The sequence below is a fragment of the Lontra canadensis genome, unplaced genomic scaffold (genome assembly GCF_010015895.1).
Source record: "Lontra canadensis isolate GAN:19392208 unplaced genomic scaffold, GSC_riverotter_1.0 scaffold43, whole genome shotgun sequence".
In the NCBI taxonomy this organism is placed as follows: domain Eukaryota; kingdom Metazoa; phylum Chordata; class Mammalia; order Carnivora; family Mustelidae; genus Lontra; species Lontra canadensis.
This window is the reverse complement of record NW_022631037.1, coordinates 14259070-14285802: the sequence shown is the minus strand read 5'-3', so window position 1 is coordinate 14285802 and position 26733 is coordinate 14259070. Positions and strand designations below refer to the sequence as shown.

The 26733-nt window shown below is 37.6% G+C and overlaps 1 protein-coding gene across 1 annotated transcript in view; it reads left to right on the top strand.

The window, feature by feature from the left end:
* The first annotated feature begins 730 nt into the window (after positions 1-730).
* TOP2A (DNA topoisomerase II alpha) overlaps positions 731-26733 on the top strand; it is a 28878-nt gene continuing 2875 nt past the window's right edge. Inside the window, exons 1-32 of the mRNA XM_032871568.1 lie at positions 731-882; positions 1747-1902; positions 2123-2213; positions 2476-2539; positions 3972-4117; positions 4272-4369; positions 4574-4786; positions 5130-5303; positions 5494-5595; positions 5701-5838; positions 8485-8623; positions 10613-10770; positions 11048-11173; positions 11441-11551; positions 11690-11795; positions 11880-11989; positions 12239-12331; positions 13075-13189; positions 13292-13413; positions 14665-14813; positions 16926-17157; positions 17347-17481; positions 17593-17793; positions 17974-18169; positions 19444-19535; positions 19639-19803; positions 19931-20014; positions 21712-21894; positions 22215-22305; positions 25676-25828; positions 26063-26189; positions 26310-26353. Of these exons, the coding sequence (XP_032727459.1) occupies positions 862-882; positions 1747-1902; positions 2123-2213; positions 2476-2539; positions 3972-4117; positions 4272-4369; positions 4574-4786; positions 5130-5303; positions 5494-5595; positions 5701-5838; positions 8485-8623; positions 10613-10770; positions 11048-11173; positions 11441-11551; positions 11690-11795; positions 11880-11989; positions 12239-12331; positions 13075-13189; positions 13292-13413; positions 14665-14813; positions 16926-17157; positions 17347-17481; positions 17593-17793; positions 17974-18169; positions 19444-19535; positions 19639-19803; positions 19931-20014; positions 21712-21894; positions 22215-22305; positions 25676-25828; positions 26063-26189; positions 26310-26353 (4135 nt within the window). The 5' untranslated portion in view covers positions 731-861. The remainder of the gene's footprint in view (positions 883-1746; positions 1903-2122; positions 2214-2475; positions 2540-3971; positions 4118-4271; positions 4370-4573; positions 4787-5129; positions 5304-5493; positions 5596-5700; positions 5839-8484; positions 8624-10612; positions 10771-11047; positions 11174-11440; positions 11552-11689; positions 11796-11879; positions 11990-12238; positions 12332-13074; positions 13190-13291; positions 13414-14664; positions 14814-16925; positions 17158-17346; positions 17482-17592; positions 17794-17973; positions 18170-19443; positions 19536-19638; positions 19804-19930; positions 20015-21711; positions 21895-22214; positions 22306-25675; positions 25829-26062; positions 26190-26309; positions 26354-26733) is intronic.

Below are 26733 nucleotides of genomic sequence, written 5' to 3'. Positions count from 1 at the left end.
CCTAGAATGGCCTCTAAACCCCATCCTCCGCTCCTGAGGCGGCAACTACAAACTCTTCCTTTTGACCCACCAGCTTGCGGCGCCCAACGCCGCTCTGCTGGGGGACTTGAATGCTGCTCTCTATTTTGAGTGGCCTCGCCACACCCTTCTATTATATCCCCAAAGCACAACTGTGGCGCTTCCGTTTCTTCGAAAATAAGTTCTTGGGAGGGAAGGCTGAGGCAGACGCCAGAAATCTGTTCACTTCACCAAATCGCCTGGCTGCCAGTCCAGAAAGCCAGCGCTCAAATTTCCTCAGGAAAATGAAGCTAGGACTCCTGTTTCTCTCTTAAAAAGCCTCAGGACGGGAGACAGGTTATAGATTTCAGCAATCTGAAGTAAGTTAGCAGCTCCTGAGGAACCTTCCTTGCACCCGAGCAGGCACCTCAGAAAACCCTTTCCCGCTAGCATCGCGAGTCTCTTCAGAGCAGTCGGCACCGAGAGAACAAATAGCCCCCACCTCATTGGCCAGGTTCCCTGTCGGTCTTTCCGCGACGACTCCGAGTGGTGCCTTTTGAAAAGTCTCTAGTCCCGCCTCCCTTGCCTAATTGGTTTGTTCAAACAGGCCCCCCCGACAACTCAGGCGTTCATTGGTGAATATGAAAAAACAGCTACGATTGGTTCCTCGGGACGGAGCCGGTGAGAGAGAGCCAGAGATTGGCTTAGTTGGTTTGGGCGGGCTACAGGAAGGTTCAATTGGGACCGGAGGAGTTCTTCTAACCGACGAGCGTCTGTGGAGAAGCGGCTTGGTCCACGGTGGTCTCGAGGGTCCCGCCGGTTTAGTCGCTTGCAGGGTTCTCGAGCCCCTTCACGACCGTCACCATGGAGGTGTCACCATTGCAGGTACAGCTCGAGGAAGGGGCGGGTCGTGGAGCCTCAGCGCGGCCCCGCATCTCTCTGTCTGCCGCGAAGGATTGGACTCCTGGGCTGTGGTGGGATCGCCGCCGGCTGGGAGCCGGTCTTCCGGGTCGTCCCGGGTCTCCTGGGCTCCGTGTGATCGTGAGGAAGATAGCCCCCCCTTTATGGTGCTAGTAATGAAATATTATCGGCTACAGTGGCTTCTGGGGTGTTGGGTTCTGTTTTACTGTTTCTAGGGCCAGTACTCAACTGGCTTGTATTTTAATGGCCCGCGTGTGACTTTAAGCAGCACAGATACGTTCCTACCCTCCGGTGGAAAACGGGATTGAATGCCCCTGACCTTGGAAGGTGCAGAGCATGGCACGATGTTCCAAGTGAGGAGCCGGCAGGCCCGAGTTACTCAAAATATGTCCTTCCTGTGTTCAAAACGTTACGGTGGCCAAAGAAAGGATTGACTCGATGAGCTCCCAAACTGCTGCTGACTAGAATCTGTTATGTGCCTGGGATATAGCAGGCACTCAGTAAATATTTGCGGAATGTCTGAAAGAAGTGTATTTTATTGATCACATTCAAAACATTCAAGGAAAATAGTTCCATGTTATATGCACTTGATGAGATAATACGTGTTTATTCAAACTGACACCTGGGAACTTGGCTGCTGTTAGCTTAAATTGCCATCTTTCAACAAAACGTTGTAAACTCCGCCAATACCTGGTAAAAGATTGTGATTGCACATCACTATGTGTGATGACACGTAGGGCGTAAGTCATTATGGTGGGTGATTTGTTTATAGTTTTAATAAAACCTCCGATTAAATACCCCTTTTCTACAATTTTCCAACATTGCTAGCCTGTAAATGAAAATATGCAAATCAGCAAAACAAAGAAAAATGAAGATGCTAAGAAAAGATTGTCTATTGAAAGAATCTATCAAAAGAAAACCCAACTGGAACATATTTTGCTCCGCCCAGACACCTACATTGGCTCTGTGGAATTAGTGACCCAGGTAAAACCAAGTAATTACATGCAGTTACGAAGTAGTTAAAATGTATGCTTTTCCAGGTTAATTTTCTATATAGTCCATGTACTCTGAATGTCACTGGAACAAGCCTAAGCTATCATATGTATATTGTAGTATTTAATCCAGAAGACTTTATGGTAATGATGATGACAAAACAGAATAAATATAAGGTAAAAGTAACTATATCTCCTTGCCTTATTTCTAGCACATGTGGGTTTACGATGAAGATATTGGCATTAACTATAGGGAAGTCACCTTTGTCCCTGGGTTGTACAAAATCTTTGATGAGATTCTAGGTAAGTAAACTCTTTCACATAAAGATCTACTAGTAAAATCCTTCATAAGAAGTATTATTTCTAGCAAACCCTCTATAACCAGAGCTCCTATCGTTTCAAACAATAGTTGGCAAGGTGGAGCAGTTTACTGGTGTCTAGCACGTTGAATTCTTTCCTAGAAACAGTACTGTGAATAAATGTTAATGCCTCGTTAATCTGACTTTTTTCTTTCTATATCTTGTTTTTTTAATTTAATTTCTTAAAAATGTGTATTTTCTTTCAGTCAATGCTGCAGACAACAAACAAAGGGACCCAAAAATGTCTTGTATTAGAGTCACAATTGACCCGTAAGTCTCTTGAATGGTCTTTTGTTTGTTATAGTTCATCGTTACTGTTAGTTGCATTTACTTTGATTTATACTAATATTGGCCTTTTAAAGTAATGATATTCTCCAAAAGCACAGAAAAGCAGAATGCTAAAATGAACAATCTATGATACCTACCACCTAGATCCAACAGTTATCAATGCTTTACCATAGTTGCTCCATCTATGTTTTTTGAGTCATTTCAAAATAAATTACAGACATTATAACACATCATCTCTAAATTTTTTGGTAAGCATCTCCAATAATTGTTCAGTCTAATAAGCATTCAGGAGTCTAGAGCTTTTACTTTTTCTCATGATGCTATTCAAATAGTAAACCAGCAGATGGTGATAGAAAATAATTGGATCTAACATTTCTGGTTATAACTGCTGGGTGTCCTTTTGCGGGTATGCAGGGTGCTTGTATCACCTTTTTATTAGCCTGATAGTTACGGCGTAAACTATGTTTAGTTTCTTTGGTAGAAGTGTGTTAATGATGTACTTGAATGCTCCTAAGGACTTGATATCCTAGTCTAAAAACATGTTGAGCTAGTTTTAGTCTTTTTTTGTAGATAATACTAAGCACTACTTGGAATAAAATCCATAGTGTTTTGTCTGATTATAACTAAACTGTACTATCTTATGAGAATTAACTTAAAATAACTAAGAGAAATAAATCCAAATAAATTTTTAGCATTTTTTTTGGCAAGCAGGGAAGTTTACAATTGGTAATGTTTTTCTCTTTCATATTTGTTTTGCAATGTGCCTTGCTGGGTGAGAAAGCTAAGGGAGCTAGGACAATCCAGATAGATAATCCTCTGAAAAGTGGTATAATAGGGGCACCTGTGTGTCTGTCATTTAAGTGTCAGATCTTGGTTTCAGCTCAGGTCATGATCTCAGGGTCCTGGGATTGAACCTCAAATAGGGCTCTACCTTCCAAGGAGTCTACTTGAGGATTCTCTCTCCTTCTCCCTCTGCCCCCACCCATCCCACTCAAACACACATGGTCACTTGCTTGCTCTCAAATAAATTAATCTTGAAAGCAAGCAAGCAAGCAAGCAAGCATAAATAATAGTTTCCAAATTTTTCCTTTCCATTAGGCATAAATCATTTCCCTTTGTTTATCCTGACATTTTAAAATTTCATATTTTTTCAGCATTATCAGTGTCTGCCCAGGTGTTGGAAAAGGATTAATTTTTTTTTCCCTCTTGGCTTCTATTTGAGGATTGTCAGGAATTGAGCATGGTGGGAAAGGTAGTTGATGCTGAATTTCAGAAAATATGTATGAAAAAGAGTCAAAGAAATTAAGACTTTTGAATTTCTGTATTTTAAGGATAATTATATTTAAGTATAAAAAATATCAAACCCTAGTTTACCATCTGTTTTATAATAAAAGTTTCATTCTTCTTTTCTTAGGGAAAATAACTTAATTAGTATATGGAATAATGGGAAAGGTATTCCTGTTGTTGAACACAAAGTTGAGAAGATGTATGTCCCAGCTCTCATCTTTGGACAGCTCCTAACTTCCAGTAACTATGATGATGATGAAAAGAAAGTAACAGGTAGAGTATGGAGGAAAATAACATATTTGTTGCTAAAAAAAACACATCTTTTAAATGACTATGACATAAATGTTTAAAACACTGGAATAAATCTCTATAATTGATTAGCATTGCCAGTGATAACAATTAAAGTATTTTAAATTTATTTGCTTAGGTGGTCGAAATGGCTATGGTGCCAAACTGTGTAACATATTCAGTACCAAATTTACTGTGGAAACAGCCAGTAGAGAATACAAGAAAATGTTCAAACAGGCAAGTAAATACGTATCTTTTGCCTCAGTTATAACTTGTACTTTAGCAATTTATAACAGTTTCCATGATTGGTTTAACATAATTTATAGGCTATTAATCATGGGAAATTATTCATGAATGTACATTAGGTTATTTTTTAGGACTTAGAAATTTGTGTTTAGTTCTAGTTTGTTGTGAATAAACTTGAATTTTTTACTTCCACAGACATGGATGAATAATATGGGGAGAGCTGGTGAGATGGAACTCAAGCCCTTTAATGGAGAAGATTATACATGTATTACCTTCCAGCCTGACTTGTCCAAGTTTAAAATGCAAAGCCTAGATAAAGATATTGTTGCACTGATGGTTAGAAGAGCATATGATATTGCTGGATCCACTAAAGATGTCAAAGTCTTTCTCAATGGAAATAAGCTGCCGGTAAGCATTTTCCGGGTGTCAAGGGCAATGAGGGAATTCATATGATCACTATCAGAGGCAAAATTGATTTTTTTTTCTCCCATATATTTTTTAATCACCTCTCAGATACATTCCTGGAAAGAAAACAGTATGCCACATTTTTTTACTTAGCTCTTTTAAACTCACTAAAGGAAATGTCTTTCTCGAACAATCTCCTAAATGAATACTTTTGTGCCCTTTAATGACCATTCTCTTATGCCCATCAGTAAATGTCATTTCATTAGTTTTGAAAAATCCTTGTGGTCTATCATTGAATACTTTTTATAACTTTTCTCTAATACCATAATTCTTAATTCCTGTACAGGTAAAAGGATTTCGTAGCTATGTAGATATGTATTTGAAGGATAAGGTAGATGAAACTGGCAATCCATTGAAAGTTATCCATGAACAAGTAAACCCCAGGTGGGAAGTATGTTTAACAATGAGTGAAAAAGGCTTTCAGCAAATTAGCTTCGTCAACAGCATTGCTACTTCCAAGGTAATTTTACTTTTGTATTAATCATAATTTATCTTTACATGAAAGTGTTATTGTTTTTAATAAATAAAATGAACTTGAATATTTGGCTGCTCTGACATAAAGGAAACGAAATTAGATTTTTTAAAATATTTGATCATTATTATAATTTTGAGGGGCCTGAGCTTTACAGTTTGGTATTTTTCCCTATTAGGGTGGCAGACATGTTGATTATATAGCTGATCAGATTGTGACTAAACTTGTTGATGTCGTGAAGAAGAAGAACAAGGGTGGTGTTGCAGTAAAAGCGCATCAGGTATGGTATTTCAGCACAGTTTTCTTTTTCTAAAGTCAAGGAAGAAGAGAAAGGCTATAAATAAAGCATAAGGTTTTAGCAATGTAATATCAACTTTTCCTGCAGGTGAAAAATCACATGTGGATTTTTGTGAATGCCTTAATTGAGAACCCAACCTTTGACTCTCAGACAAAAGAAAACATGACTTTGCAAGTCAAGAGCTTTGGATCAACATGCCATTTAAGTGAAAAATTCATCAAAGCTGTGAGTACTGGGGCCCCTGGGTAGTTCAGTCCACTGGGAGTCTGCCTCCAGCTCAGGTCATGATCCCGGAGTCCCAGGATTGAGCCCCTCAGCAGGGGTCTGCTTCTCCCTCTCCCTCTATTCCTCCCCTGCTCATGCTTGCTTTCTCTTAAAAAAGGCTGTAAATATTTACAGGGACATAAGAAATAGAAGCACCTTGCTTTATTGTCCATTGCCCTTCTCTGCTCTGCAAAAACCAAGATTCCTCCCACATGCCTTCTGCCTCTGAAAAGGAAATAGGAAATAGTTTTCACCTCACTGCTCTTACTACAGCCTTAATTACCATCCATATGCCTATATTTCCCCATTACATTATCACCATTGAGTTTGGATCACTTCTGAATTCAGCCCATTTCACTGCTTTCCAAACATTGCCTAAAGTTGGTTCCCCATCAACACTGAATTAGTTCTCTCCATTCTCACTGACTTCTACACGAGGACCTTCTCCACCCCACAAAAACAAAATCATTTCCTGTCTTAGTAAAAGGCCCCAACCAACCTAGGTTGCATAAACAAAGCTGGGAGCTTTCTCTTTACCCCTCTCCCCTCTGTAATCCAATCAGTAAGACTCATCTTTTGGATGCCGCAATAGCCTCTCATTGTTACCTCTTTTCTGTATTACTATAATGATTCTTTTTTTTTTTTTTCCAAGATTTTTATTTATTTATTTGACAGATCACAAGTAGGCAGAGAGAGAGAGAGGAGGAAGTAGGCTCCCTGCTTGAGCAGAGAGCCCAATGCAGGGCTCAATTTCAGGACCCTGAGATCATGACCTGAGCCTAATCAGGGCAGAGGCTTTAACCCACTGAGCCACCCAGGCGCCCCTACCATAATGATTCTTAATGTTCATAATATTTCAGTCCTTTCTTTGCAATGCTATTAAGTAATCTTCTTGTCTTAAAGCACACATTTTTGTCTTCAATCTCTTTAAAGATTTTATTTATTTATTTGACAGAGAGAGATCACAAGTAGACAGAGAGGCAGACAGAGAGAGAGAGGGAAGCAGGCTCCCTGCTGAGCAGAGAGCCCGATGCGGGACTCGATCCCAGGACCCTGAGATCACGACCTGAGCTGAAGGCAGCGGCTTAACCCACTGAGCCACCCAGGCGCCCTTCAATCTCTTTTTGAAGTCTTTTGGTAACTTCTACTCTTAGAAAAAAAGGTCCAGGGGTGTCTGACTAATTCATTTGGTGGAGTATGTGACTCTTGATCTCAGTGTTGTAAGTTTGAGCCCCATGTTGAGTATAGAGATTACTTAAAAATAAAATCTTTAAAAAAAAAAAACGAATCGGGGCGCCTGGGTGGCTTAGTGGGTTAAAGCCTCTGCCTTCGGCTTGGGACATGATCCCAGGGTCCTGGGATCGAGCCCCGCATCAGGCTCTCTGCTCAGCAGGGAACCTGCTCCCCCTTCTCTCTGCCTGCCTCTGCCTACTTGTACTTCTCTGTCAAATAAATAAATAAATAAAATCTTTTTTTTTTTTTTTTTTTTTTTTAATGAATCAAGGGCACTGGGTGGCTCTGTTGGTTAAGTGTCTGACTTGTGATTTTTGGTTTAGGTCATGATCTCATGGATTGTGAGATGGAGCTGCACATTGGCTCTGTGCTTGGTTGGGAGTCTGCTTAGGATTCTCTCCCCCTGCCCTTCCCCCGACTTGGACACACTCTTTCTCTCTCTCAAATAAATAAATAAATCTTTTTAAAAAAATAAGTCTTTTTAAAATTTAAAAAAAAAAATGTTTTGGGTGCTTGAGTGGCTCAATCAGTTAAGTGTCTGCCTTCAGCTCAGGTCATGATCACAGGGTCCTGGGATCTAGTCCCGAATTGGGCTCCTTGCTCAGCAGGGAGCCTGCTTCTCTTTCTGCCTCTGCTGTTTCCCCTGCTTGTGCTCTCACTCTGTCAAATAAATAAATAAGCTCTTTTTAAAAAAAATGTTTAAATTCAAATTCTTCCATGTGGCCTACAAGACCCTGCTATCTCCAACCTCATCTTAGTACCACTTTTTCCTGTGTTGTCTAAGCTTTGATCCTACTGCCTTCAGATTACCCAGAAGCATTTGTACTCTTGCCCCTCCTTAGAGCTTTTCCATGTGGTAATCCTTCTGTCTGAAATGCTTCTCACTTAGCTAGCTACTTTAGATCTTCAATGTCATTTCCTCAGGAAAGCCTTTACTTTCTACCCTTCTCTCTAGATATATGTTATTAGATGTAGCATACTTTTATCCATAACACTCATCACACTTGCAATTTCTCATTTTATTTCCATCTTCCTTATTTTTATCTTAAAGTCCATGAGGACAAGGACCATGACCAACTTGTTTTAACCACTAAATCTCCAACATGAATTTTAACCACTAAATCTCCAACATGGATCTCAGTGCGTAACACAACGTAAATATGTAATTAGTAAATATTTACTGAATGAATGAACTCAAGGGAACCAGTTCCCTCAGTTAGGATAACCTAAGACAGGAAGACATGTCACCTTTGTCTGAAAAAAAATTTTTTTTTTACCTCTTTTCAAACTTTGAATTATTTTTATAGGCGCTCATCTGTATTCTAGATTTCTGACAGAATTCTTCTTCCCTAACATGAATCTTCTCATTTTCAGGCAACTGGCTGTGGTATAGTGGAAAGCATACTAAACTGGGTGAAGTTTAAGGCCCAAATCCAATTAAACAAGAAGTGTTCAGCTGTAAAACATAACAGAATCAAGGGAATTCCCAAACTCGATGATGCCAATGATGCAGGTACACATTTAATAATGCTTCTAAACTTTAAATCTTGTTGTTCAGTTATTTGTTTTATTCATTAATAGCATACCATGGATACTTTCCCCTCAACATGTAATATTCAACAGAATATTTTTACACGGTTAAAAAGCAACCAATTACTGTTATTGAACATTTAGATCATTTCTAATTTTTGGCTGTTATAGTAATGTTGAAATGACTAAGAGTATAAAATAAGGGGGCACCTGGGTGGCTCAGTGGGTTAAACCCTCTGCCTTTGGCTCAGGTCATGATCCCAGGGTCTGGGATCTAGCCCCGCATCAGGCTCCCCGCTCAGCGGGGAGCCTGCTTCCCCCCTCTGTGTCTCTGCCTGCCTCTCTGCCTACTTGTGATCTCTATCAAATAAATAAATATATATATATATATTTTGTTTAAAGAGTATAAAATAAGAATTTGTAGCGATCTGGGGTCCCTGGGTGACTCAGTTGGTTATACAACTGACTCATGATCTCGGCTCAGGTCTTGATCTTGGATCATAAGTTCAGAGCCTGCATTAGGCTCCATGCTAGGTGTGGAGACTATTAAAAAAAAGAAGAAGAAGAAGAATATGTAGGGATCTGTAGTGATCTATTACCTAATATAGGGGAGGAAAAATTTTTCTCAACCCTCTTAGTTCCTGTCTGGGTCGGAAAATTAAACTGACAAAGATAGGTTAATTGATGAAAAACATAGAAATTTATTTAATATAAATTTTACTTGACAGGAGCTTTCATAGGGAAATGAAGACCCAAAGAAGTGGTTAAACCTGAGCGTTTTTGTTAGGTTTGAGGAAGAGTGGAAAGATATGATAAGGGCAAAGTATGAACTAAGTATGTAAACTGGGGGAAACTCAATGAGGCCTGTTCATTCACATTCTTTTCAGTGTCAGTCTGGGAGATAAGAATGTTCCCTTCCTCTGTGGTATATGGAGGACATTTCTCACTTGAGGGTCTTGTGACCTACTTCAGGGTAGAAGGTTGGGAGATGAGGTCAGAGAGAACTTGCGTCTAGCATTTTCTCAAACTCCCTTAGCTTAAAATATTTAATATGCCAAGTGCCCTGTTTTGAGGTAGTGTGTTCTAAACCCCATTACTAACAAAATTTTTTTTAAGATTTTATTTATTTGATAGAGAGGAATCACAAGCAAGGGAGAAGCAGACTGTCACTGAACAGGGAGCCTAATGCGGGACTCGATCCCAGGACTCTGGGATAACGACCTGAACCAAAGGCAGACACTTAACGGACTGAGCCTCCCAGGCACCCACAAACAAATATTTTTAACATAATATGATCAAAAGAATGCTCAGCAACAGTATAAATGTCACAAGAAATTAACATAAAAGAGGCGCCTGCCTGGCTTAGTCATTGGAATACGTGACTCTTGGTCTTAGGGTTGAGGTTGTGAATTCAGGCCCCATGTTGGGTGTGGAGATTACTTAAAAAAAATTTTATTTTATTTTATTTTATTTTATTTATGTAAACCATCTCTACACCTATTGTGGGGCGCAAACTCAAAATCCGGAGATCAAGAGTCGCATACTCCTCCAGCTGAGCCAGCCAGGTGCCCCAATGTTAAATGTTTTTATTTTTTATTTATTCTTTTTTTTTAAAGATTTTATTTATTTATTTAACAGAGGGAGGCAGCACAAGCCGGGGGAGTGGGAGAGGGAGAAGCAGGCTTCCGGCTGAGCAGGGAGCCCAAAGCGGGGTTCGATCCCAGGACCTTAGGATCATGACATGAGCCAAAGGGAGAGGCTTAACCAACTGTGCCACCCAGGTGTCCCAAAAATAAAGTCTTTAAAAAAAAATAGTCTAAGAAACTAGGTTTGTTTTTTGTTTTTTGTTTTTTTACTATGAACATTAGTTCTAATATCTATTATGGTTTTCTCACAAAACTATTGATAGCACATTTGAGTTAGTATTTTTGAGGTTGAACTAAATGTGCCAATATTAATTTGTGTATTTTAGGGGGTCGAAACTCCAATGAATGTACACTCATCCTGACTGAGGGAGACTCGGCTAAAACTTTGGCTGTTTCAGGCCTTGGTGTGGTTGGGAGAGACAAATACGGGGTTTTCCCACTTAGAGGAAAAATACTCAATGTTCGAGAAGCTTCTCATAAACAGGTAGAACCATCTTTAGAATCTAAATATAGTTTTATAATGCAGGATTTCATACTTGTGTTTCATTGCCTCACTGGACATTTTGAAATATGTTTTAGTTTATTGTTATTATTTTAAGAAATTGGGTACATTATAGCATATCTTAACAGATCTTTCGGACTAAAATATAGACTAATAATAACTGAAAATACTGGAGCTCAAGAAAACCCAACAACATATACTGTCCTATTTTCAAATTTACAAACAAAACGTTACCTTTTTTGGTATATGTCCATTTCAGATCATGGAAAATGCTGAAATTAACAATATCATCAAGATTGTGGGTCTTCAATACAAGAAAAACTATGAAGATGAAGATTCATTGAAGACTCTTCGTTATGGAAAGATAATGATTATGACAGATCAGGTTAGATTTGCTTTCAAATATTTTAGATTGTTACACTAAACATGTCTTAATCATTGCATTGCTTTCATGCTGTGGAAGGAAAATACTTAACCTGAAGCTTTATTCATCACATGTGTGTTGCATATACAGGTTAAGTGAGTGGATTTAAATAGCCTTTTTCTTTTTTTTAATCCCCATGGAAAATTTTTAGAGAAATCACCAGTAGGTCAATCATAATTTTTTTAAGTTTTTTAATCTTTTGTGTTTTGGCTTTCCAAATATTTCTAGGACCAAGATGGTTCCCATATCAAAGGCCTGCTGATTAATTTTATCCATCATAACTGGCCCTCTCTTCTACGGCATCGTTTTCTGGAAGAATTTATCACTCCCATTGTAAAGGTATATTAACTTTTAAATTACCATAATGGATATTTTAAGGCCCCTACTCAATGCTTTATATGCATATAATCCCAGTGATATATGGTAAACGGGGACTCAGCAGTGTGCAAAACTACAGCAACATGTTCTTTACCACAGGTGTCTAAAAACAAACAAGAAATGGCATTCTATAGTCTTCCTGAATTTGAAGAATGGAAGAGTTCTACTCCAAATCATAAAAAATGGAAAGTCAAGTACTACAAAGGTTTGTAAGGAAAAGTACTTCTCATTTTGTTATATACCATTATACAAAATTATATGGAGTAACTTGATATTCTTGGTTGTGTAGGTTTGGGCACCAGCACATCAAAAGAAGCTAAAGAATACTTTGCAGATATGAAAAGACATCGTATTCAGTTTAAATATTCTGGTCCTGAAGATGATGCTGCCATTAGCCTGGTCAGTTTGAGTTCCATTTCATAAACATATTCTAGTTTTCTAAATCACTATTTTAGCTAGTCAATTGAAACATATAAATTTTTATATAATAAAATGTTTTATAGAATATAGAATGTTTTTAATAAGCATATCATAGAGAAAGGGACCATTTGTTTTAGGAAACTCAGTTTATTGTTTGTTTAGTTTTTATACAAGAGATTTTGGGAGACTGTTCATACTGGTGACATCTTTTTTATCTCCAATGTGTAGGCCTTTAGCAAGAAACAGATAGATGATCGAAAAGAATGGTTAACCCATTTCATGGAGGATAGAAGGCAACGGAAGTTACTTGGCCTTCCTGAGGTAAAAATCTTACACATCTTGGCACCTGGGTGGCTCAATCAGTTAGGCAGGTCTGACTCTTGATTTGGGCTCAGGTTGTGATCTCAGGGTCATGAAATCTGTGGGGCTCTGTGCTGGAAGCTTGGGATTCTCCCCACCCCCACTCACGTACACGCGTGAGCTCTCTCTCTCTCTCTCTCTCTCTCTCAATCTAAAAGAAAACATTTTTATATATCCTACAACACAATGACTGATTGCTCCAGAAGAAAATTTAATAATATGTAACTACATATGAATGTGCTTATTTAGACTGCTGCATAAATGTATGGGAACTGAAAAATTTAAAAGGCAGTGCAGTTTTTCCAAATCGTGCAGCAATTAAATTTGCTTTTTCTTTAAAACCTGTAAAATAGGGGCGCCTGGGTGGCTCATGGGTTAAGCCTCTGCCTTCGGCTCAGTTCATGATCTCAGGGTCCTGGGATCCTGCCCTGAATTAGGCTCTTTGCTCAGCAGGAAGCCTGTTTACCCCTCCCCCTCTGCATGCCTCTCTGAATACTTGTGATCTCTCTCTCTCTGTCAAATAAATAAAATCTTAAAAAAAAAAAAACCTGTAAAATACTTGTACATAAACCTATGTCTTTGAGGGACTTAAGAATTTCATAGAATTGATAGGCTGAAAGATTGATTTCTTTGGTGTTAAGCATTATTAAGATCAATGATCTTTTTTAAATTAGATCATCTAATAACTCTCTTTGGTCCCTCAGGATTATTTGTATGGGCAAACTACCACATATCTGACATACAATGACTTCATAAATAAGGAACTTATCCTGTTCTCAAATTCTGATAATGAGAGATCTATCCCATCTATGGTGGATGGTAAGTTCCACTATGTTAGCCTTTTTTTATCATACATAGAAATCAATGTCCATAAATGATTAAGTTGAGGATACTAATATTTGTACTTCTTCCACTTTGAAGGCTTGAAACCAGGTCAAAGAAAGGTTTTGTTTACCTGTTTCAAACGGAATGACAAGCGAGAGGTGAAGGTAGCCCAGTTAGCTGGGTCAGTGGCTGAGATGTCCTCTTATCATCATGGTGAGGTAAACACACAATCCATACAATCCATAATGTTTCTAGAAAGCATTATAGCAATAATACCTGCAAAATCATTTTCCAAACACTTAGTGAGAGTACTTGGTGACATGAATACTGGTTCATCCATAGTAGAGGACAATTTGGTGAAATCTGGTAAAATCTGTCAAACTATAAATATGCTTACCTTTGGCTTAACAAATCTATTTCTAAAAATAATATTCCAATAAGGAGACTCATAAGTCTATAAGGATCTATGTTCAAAGATATTTAGTGATGTTTAATATATCTTTGTGATGCTAAAATTTAGACATTAAAAATGTCCATCAACTGGAAAATTGTCATTGATTATGATACATCTATGCTTGGAATCAGTTATATAACTGAAGTAAATCTGTGTTTGCTAACATTGAGAATATCCATAATCTATTGTCAGTGGGGAGAAAAAGAGCCAGAACAGTACTTAAAGCAAAATACCTAGAAGGGTTTGCTCTAAGTTATTAACTTTGGTTATTTCTGTCGATTAAAAAGGACAACTTCCCAATTTTTTGTATTTCTCAGTTGTTTGATTTTATACAATCATATATTCCTTTTTTTAATTTTGTGATTAAATTGTTTTTTTTGTATTCATTGTATTTTAAAGAACTAGGTTGCCTATAGGTTTCTAGAACTTTAAATGTAATGATTGTCTTGTTTGTTGCTTTCAATCAAAACATAGTGGGCATGCAGTAAATGTTCACACAGCAAACATTTGTCAGATACTTACCATGTACCAGGTATATAAAGAAATCAAATAAGCTCCTTCAAGGTATAATCACAATTTAATCAGCCAACACACACAACTATCAAAGTGACTGCTCAGGGAACCTGCTTCTCCCTTTGCCTGATGCTCCCCCCTGCTTGTGCTCTCTCTTGCTGTCTCTCAGTGACAATAAATAAATAATCTAAAAAAAGAAATGAGCGAAGTGTTAGACACAAAAGAGGAAATATTTCATTCTGCTGAGGGTGAAGAGAAGAGCTATGCCTTCAAGGTTGAATAGGACTTGATAGAAATTATTAGAAGGCAAGAGCCCTGAACTTGGAGCCAAAAGTCTTGAGTTTAGGTATATCTGCCATCTGCCATGTAATTATTTAGGAAGAGTCAATAAACAACCATCTCTCATAAAACTTACAAGATTATAGTGAGGCTTAGTCATAATAATGGATATATATTATTAGAAGCCTACAGCTTAGATTAACTAATCTTTTTCCACCCCCAGATGTCACTAATGATGACCATTATCAATTTGGCTCAGAATTTTGTGGGTAGCAATAATCTGAACCTCTTGCAGCCCATTGGTCAGTTTGGTACTAGGCTGCATGGTGGCAAGGATTCTGCTAGTCCTCGATACATCTTCACAATGCTCAGGTGGGTATGCCTACAACTTCTGGTGAATTCATCAAAAACTAATGATGTACTATATACTGGCTAATTGAATATAATAAAAATATATATATTGAACTTTTAAAAAAAATTTCTAGTGAATTGCCGTTTCCAATTTTGAACTAATGTGACATTTAGTTGACCAAAAATATAAAAATTCAACTAATCTGGGGTGTCTGGGTGGTTCAGTCAGTTAAGTGTCTGCCTTCGGCTCAGGTCATGATCCCAGAGTCCTGGGATCGAGCCCCGCATTGGGCTCTCTGCTCAGCAGGAAGCCTGCTTCTCCCACTCCTACTCCCCCTGCTTGTATTCCCTCTCTCACTGTCTGTCTCTCTCTCTGTCAAATAAATAAACTATTTTTTTTAATTTAACTAATCAGAAAATGTACTTTTGATGTAGATGTTTACAGTATTAATTTTTTAAAAACTAGCTCCTTAAATTTAATTATGCTACTCCTTACAATAAACAGAAAGTAAATTCTATTTCAGTTTGATAGCTGTGCCTTTGAATTTCTGAGAAATATTGTTTCCTTTCCAAACTACATGTTTTTACTTCGATTTCTTATATTTTCTTCACTTTCATTATACAGAGCAGTGGTTCTCAACCAGGGTAGATTTTGCACCACCACCCCATCTCCCAGGAGACATAGTAATCTCTGGACACATTTTTGATTGTCATGACTAGGGGAGCTGTGCAACGTCTAGTGGGCAGTAGCCAGAGCTACTGCTAAACACCCTACAATGCATAGGATAGCTCCCATAACAAAGAATTATCTGGCCCAAAATGCCAGTAATGCCCAGGTTGAGAAACCCTGCTGTAGACTTGGGGTCAGAATAAAGAAGAACTTAATGCTTCCTAAATACCGCAATTGAAATTTTACTCTATGGAAAGTACGTTATGAAGGTCAATTTTCTGCTGTCATCTTATTCAGACTTTCAGCAGCATTAACTAGTTAATCACTTCATCCTCCTTGAAACTCTTCTTTATTTGGCCTTTGGCCTCCAAGATACAAAACTGTTGGCTTTCTTCCTTATTTATCATTTTTCCTGGGTCCCTCTCATCTTTCCAGACTCTAACTACTAGCCTGCCCCAAAGCTCCTTCATTTGTCTCTTTCCACTAGCTATACTCACTTCCCATCCATGGATGATAACCCATCCACCTAGTTTGTTTCTTTTTTTTTTTTTTTTAAGATTTTTATTTATTTATTTGACAGATCACAAGTAGACAGAGAGGCAGGCAGAGAGGGTGGGGGGAAGCAGGCTCCCTGTTGAGCAGAGAGCCCAATGTGGGGCTTGATCCCAGGACCCTGAGATCATGACCTGAGCCGAAAGCAAAGGCTTAACCCACTGAGCCACCCAGGCGTGCCCCATCCATCTAGTTTCAACAGCTCCAACCCTGAATATCTTATAGCTGACTACCCTCTCAATATTTACTAAGGCACCCCCATTTATCTAAAGTACCATAATATGCCATCCTGCTTTCTTATGGCAGCCAACTAATATTTTTAAATAGATCATTCTGGTTCAGAACCTTCCAACTTTTTCATTTAGAGTAAAATCTAAAGGACCTACATGATCTATGTGCCCACTCCCCATATCTTTTGACTCCATCTCATACTGTCTCTGGTCCAAAAACACCTGACCTCTGCCTGTATTCAAACATGCCAGTCACACTCTCTCCTCAAGGCCTTTTACTTACTGGTCCCTCTGCTTACAGTACTTTCTCCAGATAACCACATGGTGGTTCATCCTCTCAGTTTCTTCAGTCTAATGTCATCCTTTCAGAAAGTGTTACCATTCCTTAGCACCTCCAATCATTCAGTCACCTCTATTTTTTCTTTCTCCTTAGCATTTACCCCACCACCTGACAAAATGTATGTGCATTGTCTATCTCCATGTATTTGAGCTCCTTAGAGATTTTGTCTGCAGTAACTGGCACATACAAAGGGCACAGAAAATACTGTTAAATGATTACAGCCAGCAAGTAAAGCCAAAGTAATTTTCATGCATAGATATGAGCTAACACATGTGCTTTTCACAAGTTAAGTACAAAGTCAGTGTTTTTGTAAAATAACATTCTTTGATTATTTGTTTTAGCCCTTTGGCTCGGTTGTTATTTCCACCAAAAGATGATCACACATTGAAGTTTTTATATGATGACAATCAACGTGTTGAACCTGAGTGGTACATTCCTATTATACCCATGGTACTGATAAATGGTGCTGAAGGAATTGGTACTGGGTGGTCCTGCAAAATCCCCAACTTTGATATTCGTGAAGTTGTAAATAATATCAGGCGTTTGATGGATGGAGAAGAACCTTTGCCAATGGTAACTATTCTGTGTATATCGGGATCCTTCATTTTCCTCTGGCTTCAATTCAGTAGACTATATAGTCAGAGGACACATACAAAATTTATTTCATACTTTAATGTTCATCAGATTTATTGTTTAATGCTGTTGGGATTTCTATTTTTAATGTCACATTTAGAAAACCTATTCTTTAAAATACCAATTTAGCTTCCAAGTTACAAGAACTTCAAGGGTACTATTGAAGAACTGGCTCCAAATCAGTACGTGATCAGTGGTGAAGTGGCTATTCTTAATTCCACGACCATTGAAATCTCAGAGCTTCCGATCAGAACATGGACCCAGGTAAGTTACTGTGGATTTCTTCTTTGATTTTTGTGATCAGGGAAACACTTTGTACTACTTGATGAATACTCCTAAGCCTGTATTAAAAAAAAGGATTATCTCTTTCTTTAGACATATAAAGAACAGGTTCTAGAACCCATGTTGAATGGAACTGAGAAGACTCCACCTCTCATAACAGACTATAGGGAATACCATACAGACACTACGGTGAAGTTTGTTGTGAAAATGACTGAAGAGAAACTGGCAGAGGCAGAGAGAGTGGGACTACACAAAGTTTTCAAACTCCAAACTAGTCTCACATGCAACTCTATGGTATGTCTTATTTTATGAGAGGTGCCCATGTTTCAATTTATATTAAAGTTTAATATCAGTTTTAAAAGGAAATCCTGGAATACTTTTATGTTTTTGAAGAATAAAGTCTTTTCTCTAAAACCATTAAAGTTTAGCCAATTCATCTGTTCTTGGCTTTATAATCTTGTTTTTCTTTTCTAGGTGCTTTTTGACCACGTAGGATGTTTAAAGAAATATGACACAGTGTTGGATATTCTAAGAGACTTCTTTGAACTCAGGCTTAAATATTACGGATTAAGAAAAGAATGGCTTCTAGGAATGTTTGGTGCTGAATCTGCTAAACTGAACAATCAGGCTCGCTTTATCTTAGAGAAAATAGATGGCAAAATAATCATTGGTATGTTTTTAGATTAATAACTGTACTAAAACTACAATTATGCCAAACTTTACACATTTCTTTTAAATACCTAGTCATTTACAGTTTGGAAAAGATAGCTTTCCTTAGATTGAACATCTTGAAAAATCAAGATTTAGTTGACATGTAGATAGAGAATAGAGAGATAATAAGGTACCTGTGTAAACTGATCAAGAGAAGAATTGTTAAGTCTGAGAGAGGAGAAAAAGGCCAGAAGGAAGATTATAAATGGTTTATATTACAACTAAATTGTGTACTGGAAGACTAAAAGAGTCATGTCTTGGGTTATTTATTTATTTATTTATTTATTTTTAAAGACATTCTAGAAGCAACTAAGTCAGGGTTTAAGTTACCAGGAAGGAAACAGTTTTGATAAAAGGAGGTTTAAAAAAAAAAAAAACTCAACCCTGGCCAGGGCTAACTAGGAAAGCTAGGCAACTAACTTATGGGTCATAGTAGCAAGTCCCAAAACATGGCAACATGAATTCCTGGTGATCACAGAATAATTTTCTGGTCGTACACAAAAATGTTTAACTTGATAGATACATGTTCAAATTCATGAATATTTTTTAACAACGCTAGCATAAGCACCCCTTAATTTCTTAGAATTATTGCTTAAGGCAAAGCTAAAATGAATGATAATGGACATGATCCAAAGAAAACAGAAAGTAAGATTTGTGTCTAGTTTACCAGAATTTAGGGAATAATGGGACTATGCAGTCTTCTTGAGTATAAAAATGTAGGGGGCCTAAACATGTAATCTGTATCAAATTAATTGATAAAAAATGGTGCTCAGAAATTCATTCCAAAATACCTTGTAGCTAGTAACTCAATATCCCTTAAAGTGTAATAAATTGACTGCAGAAGTCACTGGAAGAAAAGTACTCTAGAAAAAGGGAATGGGTGTAACACGGTTGGGTTGGTGGCACGAATTATTGCCCAATCACTGTTAAAATTTTGAAAAGGGAGCATAATTGAGGTAGAGACTTATCAGAAATAAAGGTTTGATTGTCTCCTGTTCTTTTAAGAATTATAATTAGGTCAACAATTTCATAATGTGATTTGACTGTCCCACTTGTGGTAATTTACATTTGTCAGTGGTTTAGGAAAAAGACTTCTCTGTAAACCAGGATGTATAGATTTATGCAAGACAAAGTTTAATTTTTAGTTTTAGTCTTTTGAATTAATATGGTAAAACCTATTCCTTTCCTAAAATATTCCTCAAAACCATTATCTCTGTTTACATTTTTTAATAGAAAATAAGCCTAAGAAAGAATTAATTAAAGTTCTGATTCAGAGGGGATATGATTCAGATCCCGTGAAGGCTTGGAAAGAGGCACAGCAAAAGGTAAATTCTCGGTTAGCATGTTCTATATTATCGAAGACTATGTATAATCTAATGTCTCTGTTTCAAATTTCCTGTTAAAGCTACATTTTAATTTCTCCTCTAGGTACCAGATGAAGAAGAAAATGAAGAGAGTGACAATGAAAATGAAGCTGAAAAGAGTGACTCCGTAAGAGATTCTGGACCAACCTTCAACTACCTTCTTGATATGCCTCTTTGGTATCTCACTAAGGAGAAGAAGGATGAACTGTGCAAGCTGAGAAATGAAAAAGTGAGTTGTTGGTGGAGGGTAACATTGCTCAGTTGTTAAAGTGCTGAAAGTAAAAACTGTGCCTCAAGAAAATTATGTGCTATTTATGCCCATAAATTAACTCTAATTTTCTGACTATCTTATGAAGGAGCAAGAGCTAGAAACATTAAAGAGAAAGAGTCCATCAGATTTGTGGAGAGAAGACTTGGCTGTTTTTATTGAAGAGCTGGAGGTATGTAGTTTATAATTGCTAATGTTAGTTTTTATTAGTAAAATAGTACATTCTAACAATATATCTCTTTGTCAAGAAATTTCACAATTAGGCGTGCGTGGGTGGTTCAGTTAGTTAAATGTCTGCCTTAAGCTCAGGTTGTGACCCCAGGGTCCTGGGATTGACCCCCGTCTCTCAAATAAATACATAAAATCTTTTTAAAAAGACCTTTTTGGGGGGCACCTGGGTGGCTCAGTGGGTTAAAGCCTCTGCCTTCCGCTTGCGTCATGATCCCAGGGTCCTGGGATCAAGCCCCACATTGGGCACTCTGCTTAGCGGGCAGCCTGCTTCCCCTGCTCTCTGCCTGCCTCTCTGCTTACTTGTGACCTCTCTCTGTCAGATAAATAAATTAAAAAATCTTAAAAAAAAAAAAAAAAAAAGACCTTTTGGGGCGCCTGGGCAGCTCAGTGGGTTAAAGCCTCTGCCTTCCTTCGGCTCAGGTCATGATCCCAGGGTTCTGGGATCAAGCCCCACATCAGGCTCTGTGCTCAGCAGGGAGCCTGCTTCTCCCCGCCCTTCTCTCTGTCTGCCTTTCTGCCTACTTGTGATCTCTGTCTGTCAAATAAATTAATTAAATAAAAATAAACAAATAAAAAATAAAAATTTTTTTTAAAAGACATTTCACAATTAGCAATAGAAAGAATAAGGCATAAGAAAACATTCCAAGATAACACATAAAAGAACAGATTGTTAGAATAAAGTAAATGATGGCCAGAAGCATACTACTAGAACTTTTTGGACAAAAAGAGAAAAGGGTAGGAGTTGATTTCTGACTTACTGGGAATAGTATGGAATAAGAATATTTACTTAAATATGGAAAAAGACCAACCCAGTCTCCCAACTCAATCTAAAAGGACAAAGATGTTTACCTTCAGGGCTAGCTCATCAGTTTCAAAAGATACTTTGTTACCTAAATCTCACTAATGTGCTTTGTTTTCTAACATTATTTTAAGATTTTAAAAAAAGCATTTCATAAATTAAGCTGAAATGCTTTACACGCAGTTTTATATTATTACACTTCAGTATGGATGTACAAGTGGAATCCCATCCTTTCACTTCTTTTTTTTTTTAATTTATTTATAAATTATTTTCTTAACATATAATGTATTATTTGCCCCGGGGTACAGGTCTATGAACCATTATGCTTACACGCTTCACAGCGCTCACCATTTCACATACCCTCCCCAATGCCATCCTTTCTCTTCTTAATTTGAGTTTACGAATATGTATATATATATCTATGCATTTTATCCCTAACACAATTTCCCCTTTTTATCCTCAGAAAACTTAAATGGTAGAATCAAGAGCAGAACCCAGTCTTCTGTGTCCACACTTATCAAAGTGGGCCTTAATTTTATGTATCTTCAGTGGCAATGGCATACTTTGTTGTGGCACAGCTATTCACAGATTTAAGATGTGGGGTGCCTGTCTAGCTCAGTCAGAAGAGCATGTAACTCTTGATCTCAGGGTCGTGAGTTCAAAGCCCACACTGGGTATAGAGATTACATATATACATAAATTAAAGAAAAAAATTTATCTTAAAATGTAACAAATTGAAATCAGTTTAACCGGCCTTTTATTCTCTTCTTATAAAGTAGCCTAGATTTTATAGTGTCTTTGTTGACTTATAAACTTGCTTTCTCTTATCCCTTTTGTAGGCTGTTGAAACAAAGGAAAAACAAGAAGAACAAATAGGACTTCCTGGGAAAGGGGGGAAAGCAAAGGGGAAAAAAACACAAATGGCTGAAGTTTTGCCTTCTCCATGTGGGAAAAGAGTCATCCCCCGAGTGACTGTAGAGATGAAAGCAGAGGCAGAAAAGAAAATTAAAAAGAAAATTAAGGTACTACTCTTGAAAAGTTATACATAAATACTTAAAACTTATTTTGGCTTAAAATTAAACAATGATATAAAACTTCTAATCCCATTGTTTGTAGTTAATCCTGTATCTAATCATAACTTTGCTTTCCTATGTGCCTGATTTTTTTTTAATGTTTAAATATCTTGAAAAAGCCATACCCATACCTTTATTCAGAGCTCTTAACCAAAATTTAAAGAAAAAAAATCACTCTTCGACCAGATAAATATTGGTATATTTGACCTTACATTATTCCAAATTATAAGTTACCAGAACTCGACCATCTTTGTCTTGCTCTTTTTTAGAATGAAAACACTGAAGGGAACCTTCCAGAAGACAGTATCGAACCAGAAGGTCTGAAACAAAGGTTGGAGAAAAAACAGAAAAGAGAACCAGGTATGAAAAAATTTTAAGTAAAATGGTATAGAGTTGAGATTAAATTGTGTCTGTTACCAAGTACATTCTACATAGATGTTTAGTAAGTCCTTACTGAGTAACATGGTGGAAGGCTATTATCTAAAGTTTACTTGAATCTCCGTAATACAACCCTTGGATATGATTTATTTTAGAAGAGATCATTTTGAGGGGCACCTGGGTGGCTCAGTGGGTTAAGCCTCTGCCTTCAGCTCAGGTCGTGATCCCAGCATCCTGGGATCGAGCCCCATATTGGGCTTCCTGCTCGGCGGGAAGCCTGCTTCTTCTCTCCCACTCCCCCTGCTTGTATTCCCTTTCTTGCTGTGTCTCTCTCTGTCAAATAAATAAATAAAATCTTAAAAAAAAAAGAGAGAGAGATCATTTTGAAATAGTTTGTTAATTTGGCAATTTGAGTTTCTTAGTTGGGATCTAAAGAAAACACAGTTTATTAAATTCCACTTTTCTAGCCAACTATAAGGCTCTAATTTATATTAATATATAAAGCTTCTTGAGAACAGTGAGCACATCTTAGTCACGTTTGTATTATCCCTAAAGTTGAACAAAATGCCTAGAATATAAGTAGCACTCAGTAAATTAAATAGAATTAAGAATTCTACTAACCATTTGATTATACCTTTACCGAGTATCTACTTTTTTTAATAAGATACTAACATATCAAGTTCATCCACTTAAAATATACCATTCAGGGGCACCTGGACGGCTCAGTCAATTAAGTATTTGCCTTTGGCCCAGGTCATGATCCTATGGTCCTGGGATCAAGTCCCATGTCAGGTTCCCTGCTTAGTGGGGAGCCTGCTTCTCCCTCTTTCTTTGCAGCTCCCCCTGCTTGTTCTCTCTCTCTGTCAGATAAATAAAATCTTTTTAAAACAAATAAAGTGTGCCATTCCATCATTTTAGTATACTCAACCCACGAAAAACAAACACTCTACCTGTTTAATGGTCACTCCCCATTTCCTACCAGCTTCCCTTCCTCCTAGACAACTATTAATCTACTTTCTGTCTCTGATTTACTTTTCTGGACATTTCATAGGAATGAAATCATGTAATAGCTGGTCTTCTTTCCCCTGGTATTTTTCATTTAGCATAATGTCTTCAAGGGTCACCTATGTAGTGACATGTATCAATACTTCGCTCTTTTTTTTTTTTTTTTTTTTTAAGATTTATTGATTTGACAGAGATCACAAGTAGGCAGAGGCAGGCAGAGAGAGAGAGAGAGGGAGGCAGGCTCCCTGCTGAGCAGAGAGCCCAGCGCAGGATTTGATCCCAGGACACCGGGATCACGACCTGAGCCGAAAGCAGAGGCTTCAACCCACTGAGCCACCCAGGTGCCCCTACTTCACTCTTTTTTATCACCAAATAGTTTTTCATAGTATGGATATACCACTTTTTATTTATTTCTTCATTAGTTGATACGTATTTGGCTTTTTTCCATTTTTTGGCTATTATGAACACTGCTAGGAATATTTATATACAAGTTTTTATATGGACTTAATGTTTTTATTTCTTTTGGGTAGATACCTAGGAATGGAATTGTTCTGGGTCATATGATTTTTTCTATGTTCATCTTTTTGAGGAACTGCCACACTGTTTTTCAGAGCAGTTGCCCCATTTTACATTCCCTCCAGCAATGTCTGAGGGTTCATATGCTCCATATCCTCAGCAGCACAGTTAATCCCTTGTCGTTTTTTTTTCGATCTAGCCATACTAGTGGATAGAAAGTGGTATCTCATGGTTTTAGTTTGCATTTCCCTATTGGCTAATGATGCTGAGTATCTTCTTATGTGCTTATTGGCTATTCAATTTCTTTGGGAAAATATCTATTTAGACCCTTTGCCCATGTTTTTAATTGGGGTTATTTATCTTTTGTTGTTGAGTTAGTTGTAAGATTTCTTTGTGTATTCTAATTTTTTTTAAGATTTTTATTTTAATTAGAGAGAAGGCACAGGTGTGTAAGTCGGGGAGGAACAGAGGGAAAAGGAAAGAGAGAATCTGAAGCAGACTCCACCCTGAGCACAAAGCCGCACACAGGGCTCAATCTCATCTCATGACTCTGAGATCATGACCTGAGCCAAAATCAAGAGTTGAAGACTTAACCAACTGAGCCACCCAGGCGCGCCCCCCCCCGCCTTTTTTTTTTTTTTTTTTTTAAGATTTTACTTATTTATTTGACAGAGAGACACAGAGAGAGAGGGAACACAAGCAGGGGGAGCGGGAGAGGGAAAAGCAGGCTTCCCACTGAGCAGGGAGCCCAACGCAGGCCTCGATCCAGGACCCTGGGATCATGACCTGAGCCAAAGGCTGTCACTTATCGACTGAGCCACCCAGGTGCCCTCTCTTTCTTTTCTTGATAGTGTCCTTTGAACCACAAGTTTTTAATTATGATGGAGTCTAATTTATCTTTTTTTCCCCTTTTGTTGCTTATGCTTTTGGTATCATGTCTAATCTTTTTCTGAATCCAAGGTCATGAAGATTTACCCCTACGTTTTCTTCTAAGAGTTTTAGTTTTAGCTCTTACAGATCTGTGATACATTTTGAATTAATTTTTGGATATGGCATAAGGAAGGAGTCCAACTTCATTCTTTTGTATGTGGATATCCTGTTGTCCCAGCATCATACTGAAAACCTTCTTTCCTATTACATTGTCTTCACCCTTGTCAAAAAATCAATTGCCCATAAATTTTAGAGTTTATGGATTCTCAGTTCTATTCCATCGATTGATCTATATGTCTAACCTTGATTATCTACTTTTAATAGATAATATGTGCTTAAGTGGGGCATACAAAGAAGAATAAAACTAATGGAAACATCTTAGTATTAAACTAAAGAAATAGTAAAAGTATGCCATACTGTGCAAAGTCATAGACTGACCTTTGAATGCAGCACACCTTTAACTTTGAACCTAGCTAGTGATCTTTTGCATATAAAACCAATGAATCATTTGAGTATTTTGACCCTTCATGTTCCCATGAGTTTGATTACTCTCAAATAATGTGAGGGCACAAGAAGTGGGAGAGCATGGCTTTTTACCTTCAAGGGGTTTATCAAGAACAGAAATTAAAGCAGTATATACTAGCCATTGTAGGGACTGAGACAGGTGAGAGATCAGTGTGGATGCACATCTGCATTGTAGAGGTGACAACAATTTATTTATGAAATTAGAAGACCAAACTATAAACTCCACAGGAAGAGGGACTATGTCTGTTTCTGTTCACCCCTGTATTCCCAATACTAGTACAGAGCTCAATAAATATTTGAAAGACGGTTGGATAACAGATGGAGAAGAGTAAGTCAAAGAACATGTAAAGGTGGTTAATTCCTATCTCGCTTCTAGGTACCAAGACGAAGAAGCAAACTACATTGTCATTTAAGCCAATCAAAAAAGGAAAGAAGAGAAACCCCTGGTCTGATTCAGAATCAGATATGAGCAGTAACGAAAGTAACTTTGATGTCCCTCCACGAGACATAGAGCCACGGAGAGCAGCGAGTAAGGAAAAGTGCTGAATGTGCTGGAAGATCTGAATGGCTAGTGTATTTCAAGGCATTAATCCCAGAAATTGTTGTATCTTAGAGCAGTAATTATTTTAAAAGTTTTTGAAAAATGGACATATCTTTTAGGAGATTAAGCTAAAGCTTGAATCTTCATGAAATGTTATATCAGTCTGTGGATTAAATATTTCTGTTACCCTCTTATTCTTTGCTCTATGTATGTTTTTTATAGCAAAAACCAAATTCACAGTGGATTTGGATTCAGATGACGATTTCTCAGATTTTGATGAAAAAACTCAAGATGAAGATTTTGTCCCATCGTCAGATGTTAGTCCAGTTAAGACCAAAGCTTCCCCAAAGTAAGCATCTTCTCTAATATGGATTTTATCATGATTGTTGCCAGTGATCAATGATACAGTCTTTGTTACTTGACACATTTAGAATTGGTTGTCAGGATGTTTTTGTTTTTTTTATTCCAGACATGCTACCAAAGAACTGAAGCCACAGAAAAGTGCCACGTCAGGTATGCATTTAAGTAAAAATAGAGAAATGTCTGCTTCACTGTAACACTCGGTTCCTGCTGGGTTCTAATCTGACTACATTATCTAAGTCCTGCCTTAGAAGATAAATGTGGGTTCTTATTAGCATTACATTGATGTTATTCTTTAGGGTTAGTTCACAGAAAGGGGTTCTACACTTCATATACTGAAAGTCATCACGTGCTTACTGTTTACTGTGCTGGGTCCTAGAGGTACAAAAAATAACTGCTGATGAAGAATCCAGAAATTAGATCAAAGTCGTAAGAGTATGTTTTAAATATTCTAGAAGAGTCAGGGACTTGGCGTTTAAATGGAAATTGCGAGTAGGAAACAGATTTTTATGTGTTGCTTATATGTACTGTTT